At 41.9% G+C, this 15,668-nt stretch overlaps 1 protein-coding gene across 4 annotated transcripts in view; it reads right to left on the reverse strand.

Moving 5' to 3' along the window:
* The window catches only part of EPS15L1 (epidermal growth factor receptor pathway substrate 15 like 1), a 327,178-nt gene that overhangs the window by 129,492 nt on the left and 182,018 nt on the right, over positions 1–15,668 (reverse strand). For all 4 annotated transcript variants that reach the window (XM_073592681.1, XM_073592671.1, XM_073592690.1 and 1 more), the window contains 4 exons: positions 10,465–10,629; positions 1,484–1,613; positions 1,227–1,375; positions 918–978 (listed from right to left, as the gene is read on the reverse strand). In XM_073592681.1, the coding sequence (XP_073448782.1) occupies positions 918–978; positions 1,227–1,375; positions 1,484–1,613; positions 10,465–10,629 (505 nt within the window). The remainder of the gene's footprint in view (positions 1–917; positions 979–1,226; positions 1,376–1,483; positions 1,614–10,464; positions 10,630–15,668) is intronic.

The raw sequence follows: 15,668 nt of genomic DNA on the forward strand, positions 1-15,668 counted from the left end.
TTTTTGTATGTTGCTCTCCTGTTACACGTTCTTGCATTGAAAGAAGCAAAACCGATTCCATCTACCATGGGTCATTGTGTTCCCGTAAGCATTATGGCATTGGTTTTTCCTTATGTTTAAATGTATTTATCAGCTGATTTTATGTTTACGTTCTTGGATTAAAGGGGTTGTAAAGGTAAAAATTTTTTCACCTTAATGCATTCTATGCATTAAGGTGAAAAAACTTCTGACAATACCGCCGCCCCCAGCCCCCCCTGTTTTACTTACCTGATGCCTCGAAAGTCAGCTTCTCGTTCCCGACATCTATTCCTCCGCTCACCCTGGCCGCTGATTGGCTACAGTGGATGGATTGGAAGCAGCGCAGCCATTGGCTCGCGCTGCTGTCAATCACATCCAATGACGCGGCGCGCTGGGGGGGCGGGGCCGAGTGATACAGTGAGCGGCTATAGCCGCCGGCTGTATCACGGGAGCGCGCCCGCAAGCACTAACCACCATGCGAGGGAGCTCGCATTAAGGTGGTTAATGCTTGCGGGGAGGAGCTGAAACAGCCGCCGAGGGACCCCAGAAGACCAGGTTCGGGGCCACTCTGTGCAGAACGAGCTGCACAGTGAAGGTAAGTATAACATGTTTGTTATTTTAAAAAAAAAAAAAATTTACCTTTACAACCCCTTTAATTTTGCACAAATATTTTGTTATTTATATGAATAGCGCAGCACTTTTACGTTTAGAATGTTACGATGTGTAAAGAGAAAAACCTTGTTCTCTAGATCATAATACTTGGCATTTGACAAACCGACCGTTATTGCCTAAAACCTTTTTCAACAACCTAGTTAGCTTTCATACAATATACTGATACAATATCAGTAGAACGAAAGTGCTAAACGTGTTGACATAATTCTAACTCAAAACTTACTCACCTGATTCTTTCTTTGGCAGTGTTGAAGAGGAGAAAGGATCTCTGCTCTCAAAAGGATCAGACTGTTGTGGAAGAAATAAATACCAGTTAGTGAATGATTATGTTTCAATCATTTAATTCATGCTTAACCAATGGAGGGGCCTGTATTTTATCAATAGAGTCATTCTACTTACTAAAAGTGGGAATTGCTGTGAGACCTGTTGGTTACCATGGACAGAATTCTGGTTAACATGACAAATGCACTGTCTACACAAGATATAAAAATTATTTTTAAAAAGCTATTTAATCCATCTGTTTGGCTTTTTCTCACCTTTAGTGGCAGAGTCATGGAGTGGACACTGTTCTTTGTGAAAGGATCAGCAGAAAAAGGATCACTTTTGCTGGTTTTCTGGAAAGGATCATCAGTAGAGTGAGCATGGAAAGGATCACTTTCTTTGAAAGGATCATCGCCAAATGGATCTGAGGAATTAAAGGTTATTATTGCATTGTGTCAGTGTATTTGACCCATCAAGTTTTTTTTTCAGAATGCAAAATCCATGACTCTTCAGAACACTATGATACACTTACTGCTCTTGAAAGGGTCTGCCCCTTTGAAAGGGTCTGAAGTAAAGGGATCTTCGGTCTGGAATGGGTCAGAGTAGAGGTCTTGGTTGTTGCTGCTGTTGAAAAGGTGGGTTTTACTTTTAAACGGATCATCCTGTGGAAGAAAAAATAAACGAACGAACAAGCTATTTTGAAACCAAATTGAGAAGTATATGTACCAGTCAAACACAGCAATGTAACCTTGCCATGTTTCAAGTTTCCCCTTTTAAAAGGACAATGATTAATTATACTGCTCGCAGCTTGGTGCTAAACTAAAAGTCACATAAATTAGAACTATGATGACTGAAAATAACAATTTGCTTGAAACCTATCTTTTTTGCATAAAATAGGCTTAACAAATAATCCAGTCTCAAGATAAACCAAATGTATTTTTGAATTTTTCAAGAAATAAATAGTCTACCAGCTGCATTACCAATCAATAAAACCTGCATATATGAATTTGACTTCATGCAAAATATGTATACAATTACAGTATCTCACAAAAGTGAGTACACCTCTCACATTTTTGTAAATATTTTATTATATCTTTTCATGTGACAACACTGAAGAAATGACACTTTGCTACAATGTAAAGTAGTGAGTGTACAGCTTGTATAGCAGTGTAAATTTGCTGCCCCCTCAAAATAACTCAACACACAGCCAATAATGTCTAAACCGCTGGCAACAAAAGTGAGCACACCCCTAAGTGAAAATGTCCAAATTGGGCCCAGTTAGCAATTTCCCTCCCCGGTGTCATGTGACTCATTAGTGTTACAAGGTCTCAGATGTGAATGGTGATCAGGTGTGTTAAATTTGGTGTCATCGCTCTCACTCTCTCATACTGGTCACTGGACGTTCAACATGGCACCTCATGGCAAAGAACTCTCTGAGGATCTGAAAAAAAGAATTGTTGCTCTACATAAAGATGGCCTAGGGCTAGGCTATAAGAAGATTGCCAAGACCCTGAAACTGAGCTGCAGCACGGTGGCCAAGACCATACAGCGGTTTAACAGGGAAGGTTCCACTCAGAATAGGCCTCGCCATGGTCAACCAAAGAAGTCGAGTGCATGCGCTCAGTGTCATATCCAGAGGTTGTCTTTGGGAAATAGACATATGAGTACTGCCAACATTGCTGTAGAGGTTGAAGGGGTGGGGGGTCAGCCTATCAGTGTTCAGACCATACGCCGCACACTGCATCAAATTGGTCTGCATGGCTGTCATCCCAGAAGGAAGCCGCTTCTAAAGATGATGCAAAAGAAAGCCTGCAAACAGTTTACTGAAGACAAGCAGACTAAGGGCATGGATTACTGGAACCATGTCGTGTGGTCTGATGAGACCAAGATAAACTCATTTGGTTCAGATGGTGTCAAGTGTATGTGGCGGCAACCAGGTGAGGAGTACAAAGACAAGTGTGTCTTGCCTACAGTCAAACATGGTGGTGGGAGTTTCATGGTCTGGGGCTGCATGAGTGCTGCTGGCACTGGGGAGCTACAGTTCATTGAGGGATTCATGAATGCCAACATGTACTGTGACATACTGAAGCAGAGCATGATCCCCTCCCTTCAGAGACTGGGCCGCAGGGCATGATAACGACCCCAAACACACCTCCAAGATGACCACTGTCTTGCTAAAGAAGCTGAGGGTAAACTTGATGGACTGGCCAAGCATGTTTCCAGACCTAAACCCTATTGAGCATCTGTGGGGCATCCTCAAATGGAAGGTGGAGGAGTGCAAGGTCTCTAACATCCACCAGCTCTGTGATGTTGTCATGGAGGAATGGAAGAGGACTCCAGTGGCAACTTGTGAAGCTCTGGGGAACTCCATGCCCAAGAGGGTTAAGGAAGTGCTAGAAAATAATGGTGGCCACACAAAATATTGACACTTTGGGCCCAATTTGGACATTTTCACTTAGGGGTGTGCTCACTTTTGTTGCCAGCGGTTTAGCTATTAATGGCTGTGTGGTGAGTTATTTTGAGGGGACAGCAAATTTACACTGTATACAAGCTGTACACTCACTACTTTACATTGTAGCAAAGTGTAATTTCTTCAGTGTTGTCACATGGAAAGATATAATAAAATATTTACAAAACTGTGAGGGGTGTACTCACTTTTGTAAGATACTGTAAATCCACACACAGTCAGAAATACAGATTTTTTTCCCAGAGCTGTACTATCAATTACTCCTTCGCACACAAACTCCCAATAGTAACGTGACTTGATATTTTATCTTTCATATGCAAATATTGCATAGTATCTTTTTTTTTTCTTACATTTATAATGTTTGCAATACTTTGAATACATTTGTACTATATGAACAGGCTATTGTTTACATTTTATTGGTATGTATTATAAGTACAGTGCATCCGGAAAGCATTCACAGCGCTTTACTTTTTTTCACATTTTGTTATGTTACAGCCTTATTCCGAAATTGATTAAATTCATTATTTTTCTCAAAATTCTACAAACAATACCCCATAATGACAGCGTGAAAGTAGTTTATTAAAAAAAAATTTCTAACCGCTTGCCGACCGCGCTATAGCCGAATGACGGCTGCAGCACGGTCGGATAACTCTGGGAGGGCGTACACTGACGTCCTCCTAGAATCCTGCTCTCGCACGCACCCAGGAACATCTGGACCCGGCGCATCAGGAATCATGGTTAGCGGCCGTTTACCACATGATTGCTTCGTCAAATGACGGAGCGATCACTTGTAAACAAACCGGCGTCACGTTCGGCTCCTCTCTCCCCTCCCCGTACCTTTTGGTACAGTGCGAGCGGAGAGGGGGGAGATCAGTGGCAGCAGCGCTGTGGGCTGGATGTGTAGTGCCCACAGCGTTGATATATGCCCATTTCAGCCATCCATCCATCCATACCCAGCCATCCATGCTCAGCATACCCATCATACTCATCCATCCATCCATGCTCAGCCATCCATACTCAGCATACCCATCCATCCATCCATGCTCACCCATCCATACGCCGCATGCTCATCCACCCGTCCATGCTCAGCCATCCATACTTATCCATCCATGCTCAGCCATCCATACTCAACATACTCTGCCATCCATACACAGCATACACATCCATCCATACTCAGCATACTCATCCATCCATCCATCCTCAGCATACTCATCCATCCATCCATAATTAGTCATACCCATCCATACTCAACCGTACCCAGCCATATCCAGCCATCCCATCTATACCCAGCCGTACCCATCCGTACTCAGCCATACTCATTCATGCTCAGTCATCCCATCCATACTCAGCCATCCCCATCCACTGGTCATCCATCCCCATTCATGCTCAACCATGCCACATCAGTTTTCATCCATGCCACATCAGTTTTCATCCATGCCACTACAGTGCCTCACGAAAATGCAATAGGTAGTCAAATTAGATTTGAAACGTATGCCTCCAGAACACCTGACGGTGCTCCCTGCATGTTGGTCCTCCGTATGTGGCTACGCTGTGGAAAAGTCCCACACGTGGTATCGCCGTACTCGGGAGGAGTAGGAGAATCTATTTTGGGGTGTAATTTTTGGTATGTACATGCTATGTGTTAGAAACATTGTGTAAATGGACAACGTTGTGTAAAAAAAAAAATGCGTTTTCATTTTCTTTACACATTTCACAAAAACTTGTAGAAAAAAATGACATGTTCAAAAGACTCATTATGCCTCATAGATTATACATTGGCTTGTTTTCTTTCCAAAATGGGATCATTTTTGGGGCGTTTCCATTGTCCTGGTTCTCCAGGGCCTTCAAAAGTGCAAGAGGTAGTCAAGAAATTATATGTGTAATTTATGCTCCAAGAACGCCTGACGGTGCTCCCTGCATGTTGCGCCACTGTATGTGGCCATGCTGTGTAAAAGTCTCACACATGTGGTATCACCATACTCAGGAGGAATAGTAGAATGTGCTTTGGGGTGTAATTTGGGGTATGCATATGCTGTGTGTGTGAGAAATAACCTGCTAAAATAACAATTTTGTGAAAAAAAAAAAAAAAAATCTTGATTTTGCAAAGAATTATGGGAAAAATTTACAACTTCAAAAATGAAGTGCCTCTAACTAAATACCTTGGAATGTCTACTTTCCAAAAAGGGGTCATTTTTCCTGGCTTGTTAGGGTCTCAAGAAATGAGATAGGCCGTCAGTACTTCAGGTGTGATCAATTTTCAGAGATTAGCACCATAGCTTGTGGGCTCTATAACTTTCACAAAGAAAAAATAATATACACCGATTTGGGTGATTTTTACCAAAGATATGTAGCAGTATAAATTTTGGCCAAAATATATGAAGAAAAATTACTAAATTTGCAAAATTTTATAACAGAAACAAAGAAAAATAATTTTTTTTTTTTTTTTTTTACAGAATTTTCGGTCTTCTTTCTTTTATAGCGCAAAAAAATAAAAAAACGAGTGGTGATTAAATACTAGGGGTGCGCATCTTCACTGGTCTCACGATTCGATTACGATTATCTGGTCAACGATTCGATTCGATTCCGCGATACATCACGATGCATCACGATTACCAACGATCTTCCGCTTGGGCTGCCTAGGCGGCCCTTCTTCCCTGCAATCTCCTGGGACACATCACAGTTCCCAGAAGATTGCCCAGCTGAGCAGGACAGCGCAGTGAGACATGCGCACCCGGCTGTGAAGCTGCAAGCTGTCACAGCCGGATGCCCACAGTAGTATTGCCAGCGCTGTGGACAGGCAGGGGAGAGAATGGAGGGTTTGGGTGGCCACGTCGCTGGATTGTGGGACAGGTGAGTGTCTTTTTATTAAAAGTCAGAAGATACACTTTTTTTGTAGCTGCTGACTTTTAATAAACAAAAAATTTACTAGGCGGCCCCTCCCTGCCAGCGATCTTCTGGGTCCCAGAAGATTGGCTGGCCAATGGCAGATCGCAGTGCAGCTCGTGCAGTCTGCGCCCAGCTGTGAAGCCATAAGCTGTCACGGGCGGGTGTCACTGCCCACAGTAGATGACGGTGCCGAGGAGAGGGAGAGGAGCGAGGCTCCATGTGGCCGCATCAATGGACCGTGGGACAGGTGAATGTCTGATTATTAAAAGTCAGCAGCTACACTTTTTGTGGCTGCTGACTTTTAATAAACTAAAAAACGTGTGGAACTCCACTTTACGTAGTGCACTAATCCGGTGCACTACAAGGTACAGGAATTCACACACACGGCTGCTGGAAGGTCAGGAGGGATTACAATCCACAACTGACAAACAGCCCTGTGAAGTTCCTGTACTGTGTCTGTGACATTTCTCTGGGCTCCCCTGTTTGCACCTTCCAGCACACTAGGAGTTAACACAGTGGAATGTGCAAACTGGGGGGGGGCAGAGAAATAATGTCACAGAGCACATGTATGAGACAGTGTAAGTAGAATACAAACACACTTGTACTCTACATACAGCTGTTAAAATACCTGTGTGGTAAGAAAAATGCAGTTAAAATCCATTAAGTGCCCACCACTGTATCTGCATTTTAAAATGTATGCAGCTTCATATCTTATTTTTCAGTCTGTGTAAATATATATAACTGTTTTTGTCAAAATTGCTTTTGTTAATAAATACAATTGTAATCCATTAACTGGTGATCGTTGTGTGTGTGTTTTTTTTTTTAAATATATGCATCTTCATACCTTGTTTTTTTTAGTCTGTGTGTAAAACTGTATAAGCCGGTCATGTGACTGCTCAGTCCAGCCCGCATCGCTCTCCTCTCAGTCTCAGGTCTCTCTGACTCTCCTGACGTCAGTGGGAGTTCTCAGCCCTGCCCACCAACTGTAGCTATCAGATCAGAAGAGAGGCGGGCGAGGCTGACGTCAGGAGAGACAGAGAGGAGAGGGGTGGGCCGGACCGAGCAGTCACATGAGCGCCGGGATTTACAGTTATATACACAACTAAAGACGAGATTTGAAGCTACATACATTTAAAAAAAGAACACATACAGCGATCACCACTGAATGGATTACTATTGCATTTAATAGCAAAAGCCATTTTGAGAAAAAACGCTCGGAGTACACTTCCGGGAGGGGCGGGGCAAGTCGGGATGACGTCACACCCGACATCGATTCTTCGGGGGGCTTGCATCGATGCCGCATCGGGGACCCCCTAATCGCGATGCATCGATGCGGCGATTAAATTCCACACCCCTATTAAATACCACCAAAAGAAAGCTCTATTTGTGTGAAAAAAAGGACAAAAATTTCATATAGGTACAGTGTTGCATGACTGAGTAATTGTCATTCAAAATGTTAGAGCACCGAATGCTGAAAATTGGTCTGGTTAGTTAGGAGGTTTAAGTGCCCAGTGGATAAGTGGTTAAATAAAAAAAAAAAAATCACATGTACATAAGTATTCGCAGCCTTTGCCATGACACTCAAAATTGAGCTCAGGTGCATCCTGTTTCCACTGATTATCCTTGAGATGTTTTTACCACAGGTGGACTCCAAGTTGTAGATTCAGTTGATTAGACATGATCTGGAAAGGCACACACCTGTCTATATTGGGCGGCACAGTGGTGTAGTGGTAGCACTCTCACCTAGCAGTAAGAAGGGTCGCTGGTTCGAATCCCAACCACGACACTACCTGCCTGGAGTTTGCATGTTCTCCCTGTGCCTGCGTGGGTTTCCTCCGGGTACTCCGGTTTCCTCCCACACTCCAAAGACATGCTGGTAGGTTAATTGGATCCTGTCTAAATTGCCCCTAGTATGTATGAATGTGAGTTAGGGACCTTAGATTGTAAGCTCCTTGAGGGTAGGGACTGATGTGAATGTACAATGTATATGTAAAGCGCTGCGTAAATTGACGGCGCTATATAAGTACCTGAAATAAATAAATAAATATATAAGGTCCCATAGTAACAGTGAATGTAAGAGCACAAACCAAACCAAGCCAAGCCAAGCCACGAAGTCCAAGGGATTGTCTGTAGACCTCCGAGACAGGATTGTATCCAGACACAGATCTGGGGAAGGGTACAGAAAAATTTCTGCAGCAATGAGCACAGTGGCCTCCATCATCCTTAAATGGAAGAAGTTTTGAACCACCAGGTCTATTCCTAGAGCCACCGCTCGGCCAAACTGAGCGATCAGGGAAGAAGAGCCTTAGCCAGAGAGGTGACCAAGAACCCGATGGTCACTCTGACAGAGCTCTAGCGTTTCTCTGTGGAGAGAGGAGAACCTTCCAGAACAACCATCTCTGCAGCACTCCCACTAATCTGGCCTGTATGGTAGAGTGGCAGACGGAAGCCACCTTTCAGTAGAAGGCACTTGACAGCCCGTCTGGAATTTGCCAAAAGGCACCTGAAGGATTCTCAGATCATGAGAAACAAAATTCTCTGGTCTGACGAAACAAAGATTGAACTCTTTGGCCTGAGTGGCAAGCGTCATGTCTGGAGAAAACCAGGCACCGCTCATCACCTGGCCAACACCATCCCTACAGTGAAGAATGGTGGTGGTGGCAGCATCATGCTGTGGAGATGTTTTTCAGTGGCAGGAATTGGGAGACTAGTCAGGATTGAGGGAAAGATAAACGCAGCAATGTACAGAGACATCCTTGATGAAAACCTGATTCAGAGTGCTCTGGACCTCAGACTGGGGTAAAGGTTCATCATCCAATAAGACAACGACCCATAAAAGCACACAGCCACGAGACAACTCTGTGAATGTCCTTGAGTGGCCCAGTCAGAGCCCAGACTTGAACCCAATTAAACATCTCTGGAGAGATCTGAAAATGGCTGTGCACCGACACTCCCCATCCAACCTGATGGAGCTTGAGAGGTCCTGCAAAGACGAATGGGAGAAACTGCCCAAAAATAGGTGTGCCAAGCTTGTAGCATCATACTCAAAAAAGACTTGAGGCTGTAATTGGTGCCAAAGGTGCTTCAACAAAGTATTGAGCAATGGCTGTGAATACTTTGGTACATGGGATTTTTATTGTTTTTTATTTTTAACAAATTTGCAAAGATTTCCAACAAACTTTTTTTCGAGTTGTCATTATGGGGTACTGTTTGTAGAATTTTGAGGAAAATAATGAATTTAATCCATTTTGGAATAAGGCTGTAATATAACAAAATGTGGAAAAAGTGAAGCGCTGTGAATATTTTACGGATGAATTGTACATATGTATACTATTGCATAAACAGTATATATAGATGTGTGGATACCTATATGCATATATTTTTTTTGCTGTTGTCAGAGAACTACTATTTAAAATGTCTTTGTATTGAAAACAATAATAAAGATCTAATCTCCTCTATAGATCTGAAAGCCTGGGTCCTATGCATGCATTCCATACAAGTAAAGGAGAATTACTGTAGAAGTAACATGCTTAAGGACTGATTCACACTGGCGTTGTCAAACCTGCATTTATCGGAAATTTTTTTAACACATTTGAAGGCATGTAATATTTTTTTTTTTAATTATGACATGCACACTGTGGTTTACCTGTGTTTACAGAAAATAGAATTCTGTGCCTCCTCGCTCCGATTAGACACGCTAAATGCATGTAAACACGTGCAAACATGGCTAAACCCACTTTAAAGAAGGAAAGTCTAAATGCAAGAAAATTTAATTTATACTTCCCAGATAAGCTCTCATGCATTTAAAAAGCTGAACACAGGAGTGGCAGTGTGAATGAGGCCTAAGCCATTTAAACTGAAGCCTTCAGGCAACGTGGATAAGGTAAAAGTCTTTGTAACACAATATGCCAAATAACTGCATATAGTTCCAAGTTATGCAAGTATATTAACCGTACACATGACTAATTTTAAGTTTAAAATATTTTTATCTAAATCTAAAAAGGTAGATAATTGGTAAGCACCAAAAAGTATCAACTATAACTCAATAAGAAAAAAAACAAACAAAAAAAAAAAAAAAAACTACTCAGCCTATGGGCGATCCATTACAAAATGTAACAGGAACAGCCATCTTTAGGACCTTAAACAGTGCCGTTTCTCACCGCTGATGTGGAAAGGTCCAGCCTCTCTCGGGAAGAATATGTCTCAGCATCTGCAAGATTATTCAGACTGCCCCCATGATCTCCATTGAGAGCGTTGTTGTATTGCTCAATGCTTTTGTTCATTTCTTCCTGACTCTCCTGAAGCTGTGATAACTTACTTCGAGCCTGAATTAAAGAGAAGCAGCTTTACAGGTTAATTTGTAAGTAAATGCTACTACAAAAACCCACTCTGAGAAAAAAGGTTAAAAAATGTGCGTTTTCTACTGTGAGCAGTAATCATATTGCTCCACAGCCCAAAATCCAAGGTAGTCCACCCACAACGCTGTGTGAAAGCAGTGGTCTCCCTGCAGTGACACAACAGCTCTCCACTGAATAATGACCTCCAATCTGCAAGGAGAATGAGCTTTGCTGATGACAGAGCTCTAGCTTTAACTTTGTGGGGTGCATGCTGAACCTCTTGCAGAGGGACCACTGCTCTCACACTGAGCTTAGTGATCAGCCTGTTGCCTATTTGGAATTTATGGCTGGTGCTAGGAATAAATGTGACTAGACTACTAATTACAGTTCAAGTTTTACCTTTTAACTTTTTGCACACTGCTGAATGTATCTACCTATTTTTAAAGTTTTACTAAACCCACAACAGTAAAATCAGCCTGTATATGCAGTAAAGCATGCTTGTTATGCTCACTGTGGAACCTAAGGGGTTAATCCTCCGCATTTTGTACAAAGGCTGTTTGATCCTGTCTTCTCTGATCCTCCCCTTCTTCCACAGTCCCAAAACCATCTCCTGAGAGAACAGAGCTTTGTGGGCACTATGCACATGCTCGGTTTGATGTGTATCACTAGAGAGGTTTTTTTTTTTTTTTTTTTGGGGATAGTACATATGATCAGCACAGGGCCAATCAGCACTGTCCAGACCGAGGGTCAGGGGTCTGGCTTTAACCAGACACTGATAGAAGTCACAAGACTGCTCTAACTGCTGATGAGTAAAGGTATTTAGCAGTTTATATTTACTAAAACTATTGCATTTCCATGTTCTGTGTACAGTGCAAGACCAGATATAATGAATGCAGGGTTTTGGGTTTAGTAACACTTTAAGCTTTATTTAGGCTTACATGAAAAAAGGAAACGCTGGCCTGTTGGTCATGTCTCACACACCCTCTATTCTCTATTCTAAAGAGAGAATTCAAATCAAGAATACAAGAGCCACCATGACAGGTTAGCATTAGTAGAGGAAAGGAGGGACCCTGTGTGAGGCCCTTGGACACCCAAAAGTGAGTCAAAAATTAATTTTACAGCAGATATTAAACTTTCAATAAACACATGAAATCCTGCCTGAAATACACAAAATAATAACATGGGCAATCTTGATGGCTGTCCCTTTAAAAAAAACCTGTGTTCACTTCAACACTTTAAAGCCAGTTCCTAGGTATGATCTTTATTGCATACTTACATTGGTCCAGTTTGGACCAATGTATAGTGCCTTGATAAAATATTCATACTCCTTAAAATTTTCCAAATTTTGTCATGTTACAACCAAAAACGTAAATGTATTTCATTGGGATTTTATGTGATACACCAACACAAAGTGGCACATAATTGTGAAGTGGAAAAAAAATGATAAATGGTTTTCAAAATTTTTTTACAAATAAATATCTGAAAAGTGTGGCATGCATTTGTATTCAGCCCCCTTTACTCTGATACCCCTAACTAAAATCTAGTGGAACCAATTGCCTTCAGAAGTCATCTAGTTAGTAAATAGAGTCCACCTGTGTGTAATTTAATCTCAATATAAATAAAGCTGTTCTGTGAAGCCCTCAGAGGTTTGTTAGAGAACCTTAGTGAACAAACAGCATCATGAAGGCCAAGGAACACACCAGACAGGTCAGGGATAATGTTGTGGAGAAGTTTAAAGCAGGGTTAGGTTATAAAAAAATATCCCAAGCTTTGAACATCTCACAGAGCACTGTTCAATCCATCATCCAAAAATGGAAAGAGTATGGCACAACTCTAAACCTACCAAGACATGGCCGTCCACCTAAACGGACAGGCCGGGCAAGGAGAGCATTAATCAGAGAAGCAGCCAAGAGGCCCATGGTAACTCTGGAGGAGCAGAAGAGATTCACAGCTCAGGTGGGAGAATCTGTCCACGGGACAACTATTAGTCGTGCACTCCACAAATCTGGCCTTTATGGAAGAGTGGCAAGAAGAAATCCATTGTTGACAGAAAGCCATAAAAAGTCTCGTTTGCAGTTTGCAAGAAGCCATGTGGAAGACACAGCAAACATGTGGAAGAAGGTGCTCTGGTCAAATGAGACCAAAATTGAACCTATAGTCTAAAAGAAAAACGCTATGTGTGGCGGAAAACTAACACTGCACATCACCCTGAATACACCATTTGCCCACTGTGGTGGTGGCAGCATCATGTTGTGGGGATGCTTTTCTTCAGCAGGGAAATGGAAGCTGGTCAGAGTTGACGGGAAGATGGATGGAGCCAAATACAGGGCAATCATAGAAGAAAACCTATTAGAGTCTGCAAAAGACTTGAGACTGGGGCGGAGCTTTACCTTCCAGCATGACAATGACCCTAAACATACAGCCAGAGCTACAATGAAATGGTTTAGAGCAAACAATATTGATGTGTTAGAATGGCCCAGTCAAAGTCCAAACCTAAATCCAATTGAGAATCTGTGGCAAGACTTGAAAATTGCTGTTCACAGAAGCTCTCCATCCAATCTGACAGAGCTTGAGCTATTTTGCAAAAAAGAATGGGCAAAAATGTCACTCTCTAGAAGTGCAAAGCTGGTAAAGACATACCAAAAAAGACTTGCAGCTGTAATTGCAGCGAAAGGTGGTTCTACAAAGTATTGACTCAGGAGGGCTGAATACAAATGCACGCCACACTTTTCACATATTTGTAAAACATTTTGAAAACCATTTATCATTTTCCTTCTACTTCACAATTATGTGCCACTTTGTGTTGGTCTATCACATAAAATCCTAATACATTTGGAATATTTCAAGGGGTGTGAATACTTTTTCAAGGCACTGTAAGTACATATATCTCATACCTGAGGGTCCACTGGGAAAGCAGACAATCACTGTAGTATTCGGTGCTACTAGAGTGAAAGTTGCAATCTTCTTGGTCCTGTGCAGAGGAGCTTTCTCACTGCACAATGACCACAGGGGGTCACTCACCACTGCCAACTTCACAGAATGCTTTGTACTTCATCAATTAATGCAAGGCGTTCTCTAATTAGATGAGGTGGAGATCATGACATCACTGCCACTTCTCTTCACCTTGTCCAATCAAAGAACTGCCTTGTTCTCAGGAAGAGAAGAGTCATGTAGTCATTAAAACTAAATGCACAGCGTTCTACGATTGTGGGGGGCAGTGCCAGGCAAGCAGCTTCCCCTCTGCACAATGACCACAGGGGGACCAGAGGGGAAGCTGCTGGAACAGAAACCAGAAGAGAGCAGCTATCACTGTAGTAGTGCCGACTACCACAGCGATTGTCCACTTCCCATCGAACCCTAGGTATGAAACGCACCACATGACCAGGCAAAACGCCTGGTCTCTTTACCTGCTGGATTCACATCAATGTGTGGTGTGCAAGCGTTGTGTGGTAAAAAAAAAAAAAAAAAAAAAAAAAAAAAAAAAAAAAGCACTGCATGCAATACTTTTTTTAGCGCAGTACAGTGCGAGGCAATCCACTGCCTTGCACTGCGTGGCGGCCAGGTAAGTTATGAAATGTTTCTGACATTTCAATCAAAAAAATAAATAGAAAATAAAGTTATAAATTCAAATTGTTTAAAAAAAAAAAAAAAAAAAAAAAAAGGGTACAGTGCAACGGTCTAAAAATGGCGCATCAGCACTATCCAGCTGGACCGCACGCCAGCGCAGCGGCTGGTATGAACATACCCTTACATTTTGTCAAGTTAGACCAATATAACTATGTAATAGAGATCATACAAGGAGTTCAGCTTTATTATTGGCATTTAGATTTTTTGACAATTACAGCAAAAAAAAGTAATAATGTATATCAACAATATAGGATGAGGAGGATGAAACCCAGACAAACCACATCCTTAAAGACACATAGTGACTTCAAAGGTTAAAAACAGCAGATACATTCCGAATAACTCAAGTAAATATAAACGTGCAGGTGGCATTTGCGGCTAGGGAGACAGAAGTGTCTGAAGACGCTCCTGAACTCTGTACAAGATATATCTGCATTATTTTAAACCGCTGCCCGTGAAAGGAAACTTTATATAAGCAAAATAAATTGACAATCACCCTTTGAAAATGCTAATTGCCTGGCTGTCATGATAATAATACAAAAATCATTAAATAATTCTTTAAAGAAGACTTCCTTATCTCACTGGGATCTATTCTTTACATACAGCCAAGCTATAGTGGCAGTTCAAGCTGCACATTCATAAAGTTTATGGTGAGGACTGCATTATTTTCAAGGACTGAAGGAGGAAAGGCTGCACTGGCACATAGTAGGGTTGCATTGATATCGTTTTTTCATTGGCGACTATGAGCACCGATACCTTTGCGTTGCGATTTGAGACCATACAAAATAACTGGGCTTCTCCTCCAGCCCTGTGAGCACCTCCAGCAGCTGTGGTTTTCTATCATCAGTGGGACCGGGACACTATGTAGATTTGGATTTGAGATATGTACTTCAATGGGAGTTGTTAGAAAATTTTTAATAAAAACTGCCCATTGCTGCACTATATGGCGCTTCCCTTTTAATACTGGGTTCACACACACAGCGCAGTGGGGGAAATCGCATTCGATTCTTTGCAGTGCGATATGAGCCAATTCAATGCACAAGGTACAGTGGGGCAAAAAAGTATTTAGTCAGCCACCAATTGTGCAAGTTCTCCCACTTAAAAAGATGAGAGAGGCCTGTAATTGTCATCATAGGTATACCTCAACTATGAGAGACAAAATGTGGAAACTAATCCAGACAATCACATTGTCTGATTTTTGAAAGAATTTATTTGCAAATTATGGTGGAAAATAAGTATTTGGTCAATATCAAAAGTTCATCTCAATACTTTGTTATATATCCTTTGTTGGCAATGACAGAGGTCAAATGTTTTCTGTAAGTCTTCACAAGGTTGTCACACACTGTTGCTGGTATGTTGGCCCATTCCTCCATGCAGATCTCCTCTAGAGCAGTGATGTTTTG

This window comes from Aquarana catesbeiana, linkage group LG01, assembly GCF_042186555.1.
Source record: "Aquarana catesbeiana isolate 2022-GZ linkage group LG01, ASM4218655v1, whole genome shotgun sequence".
In the NCBI taxonomy this organism is placed as follows: domain Eukaryota; kingdom Metazoa; phylum Chordata; class Amphibia; order Anura; family Ranidae; genus Aquarana; species Aquarana catesbeiana.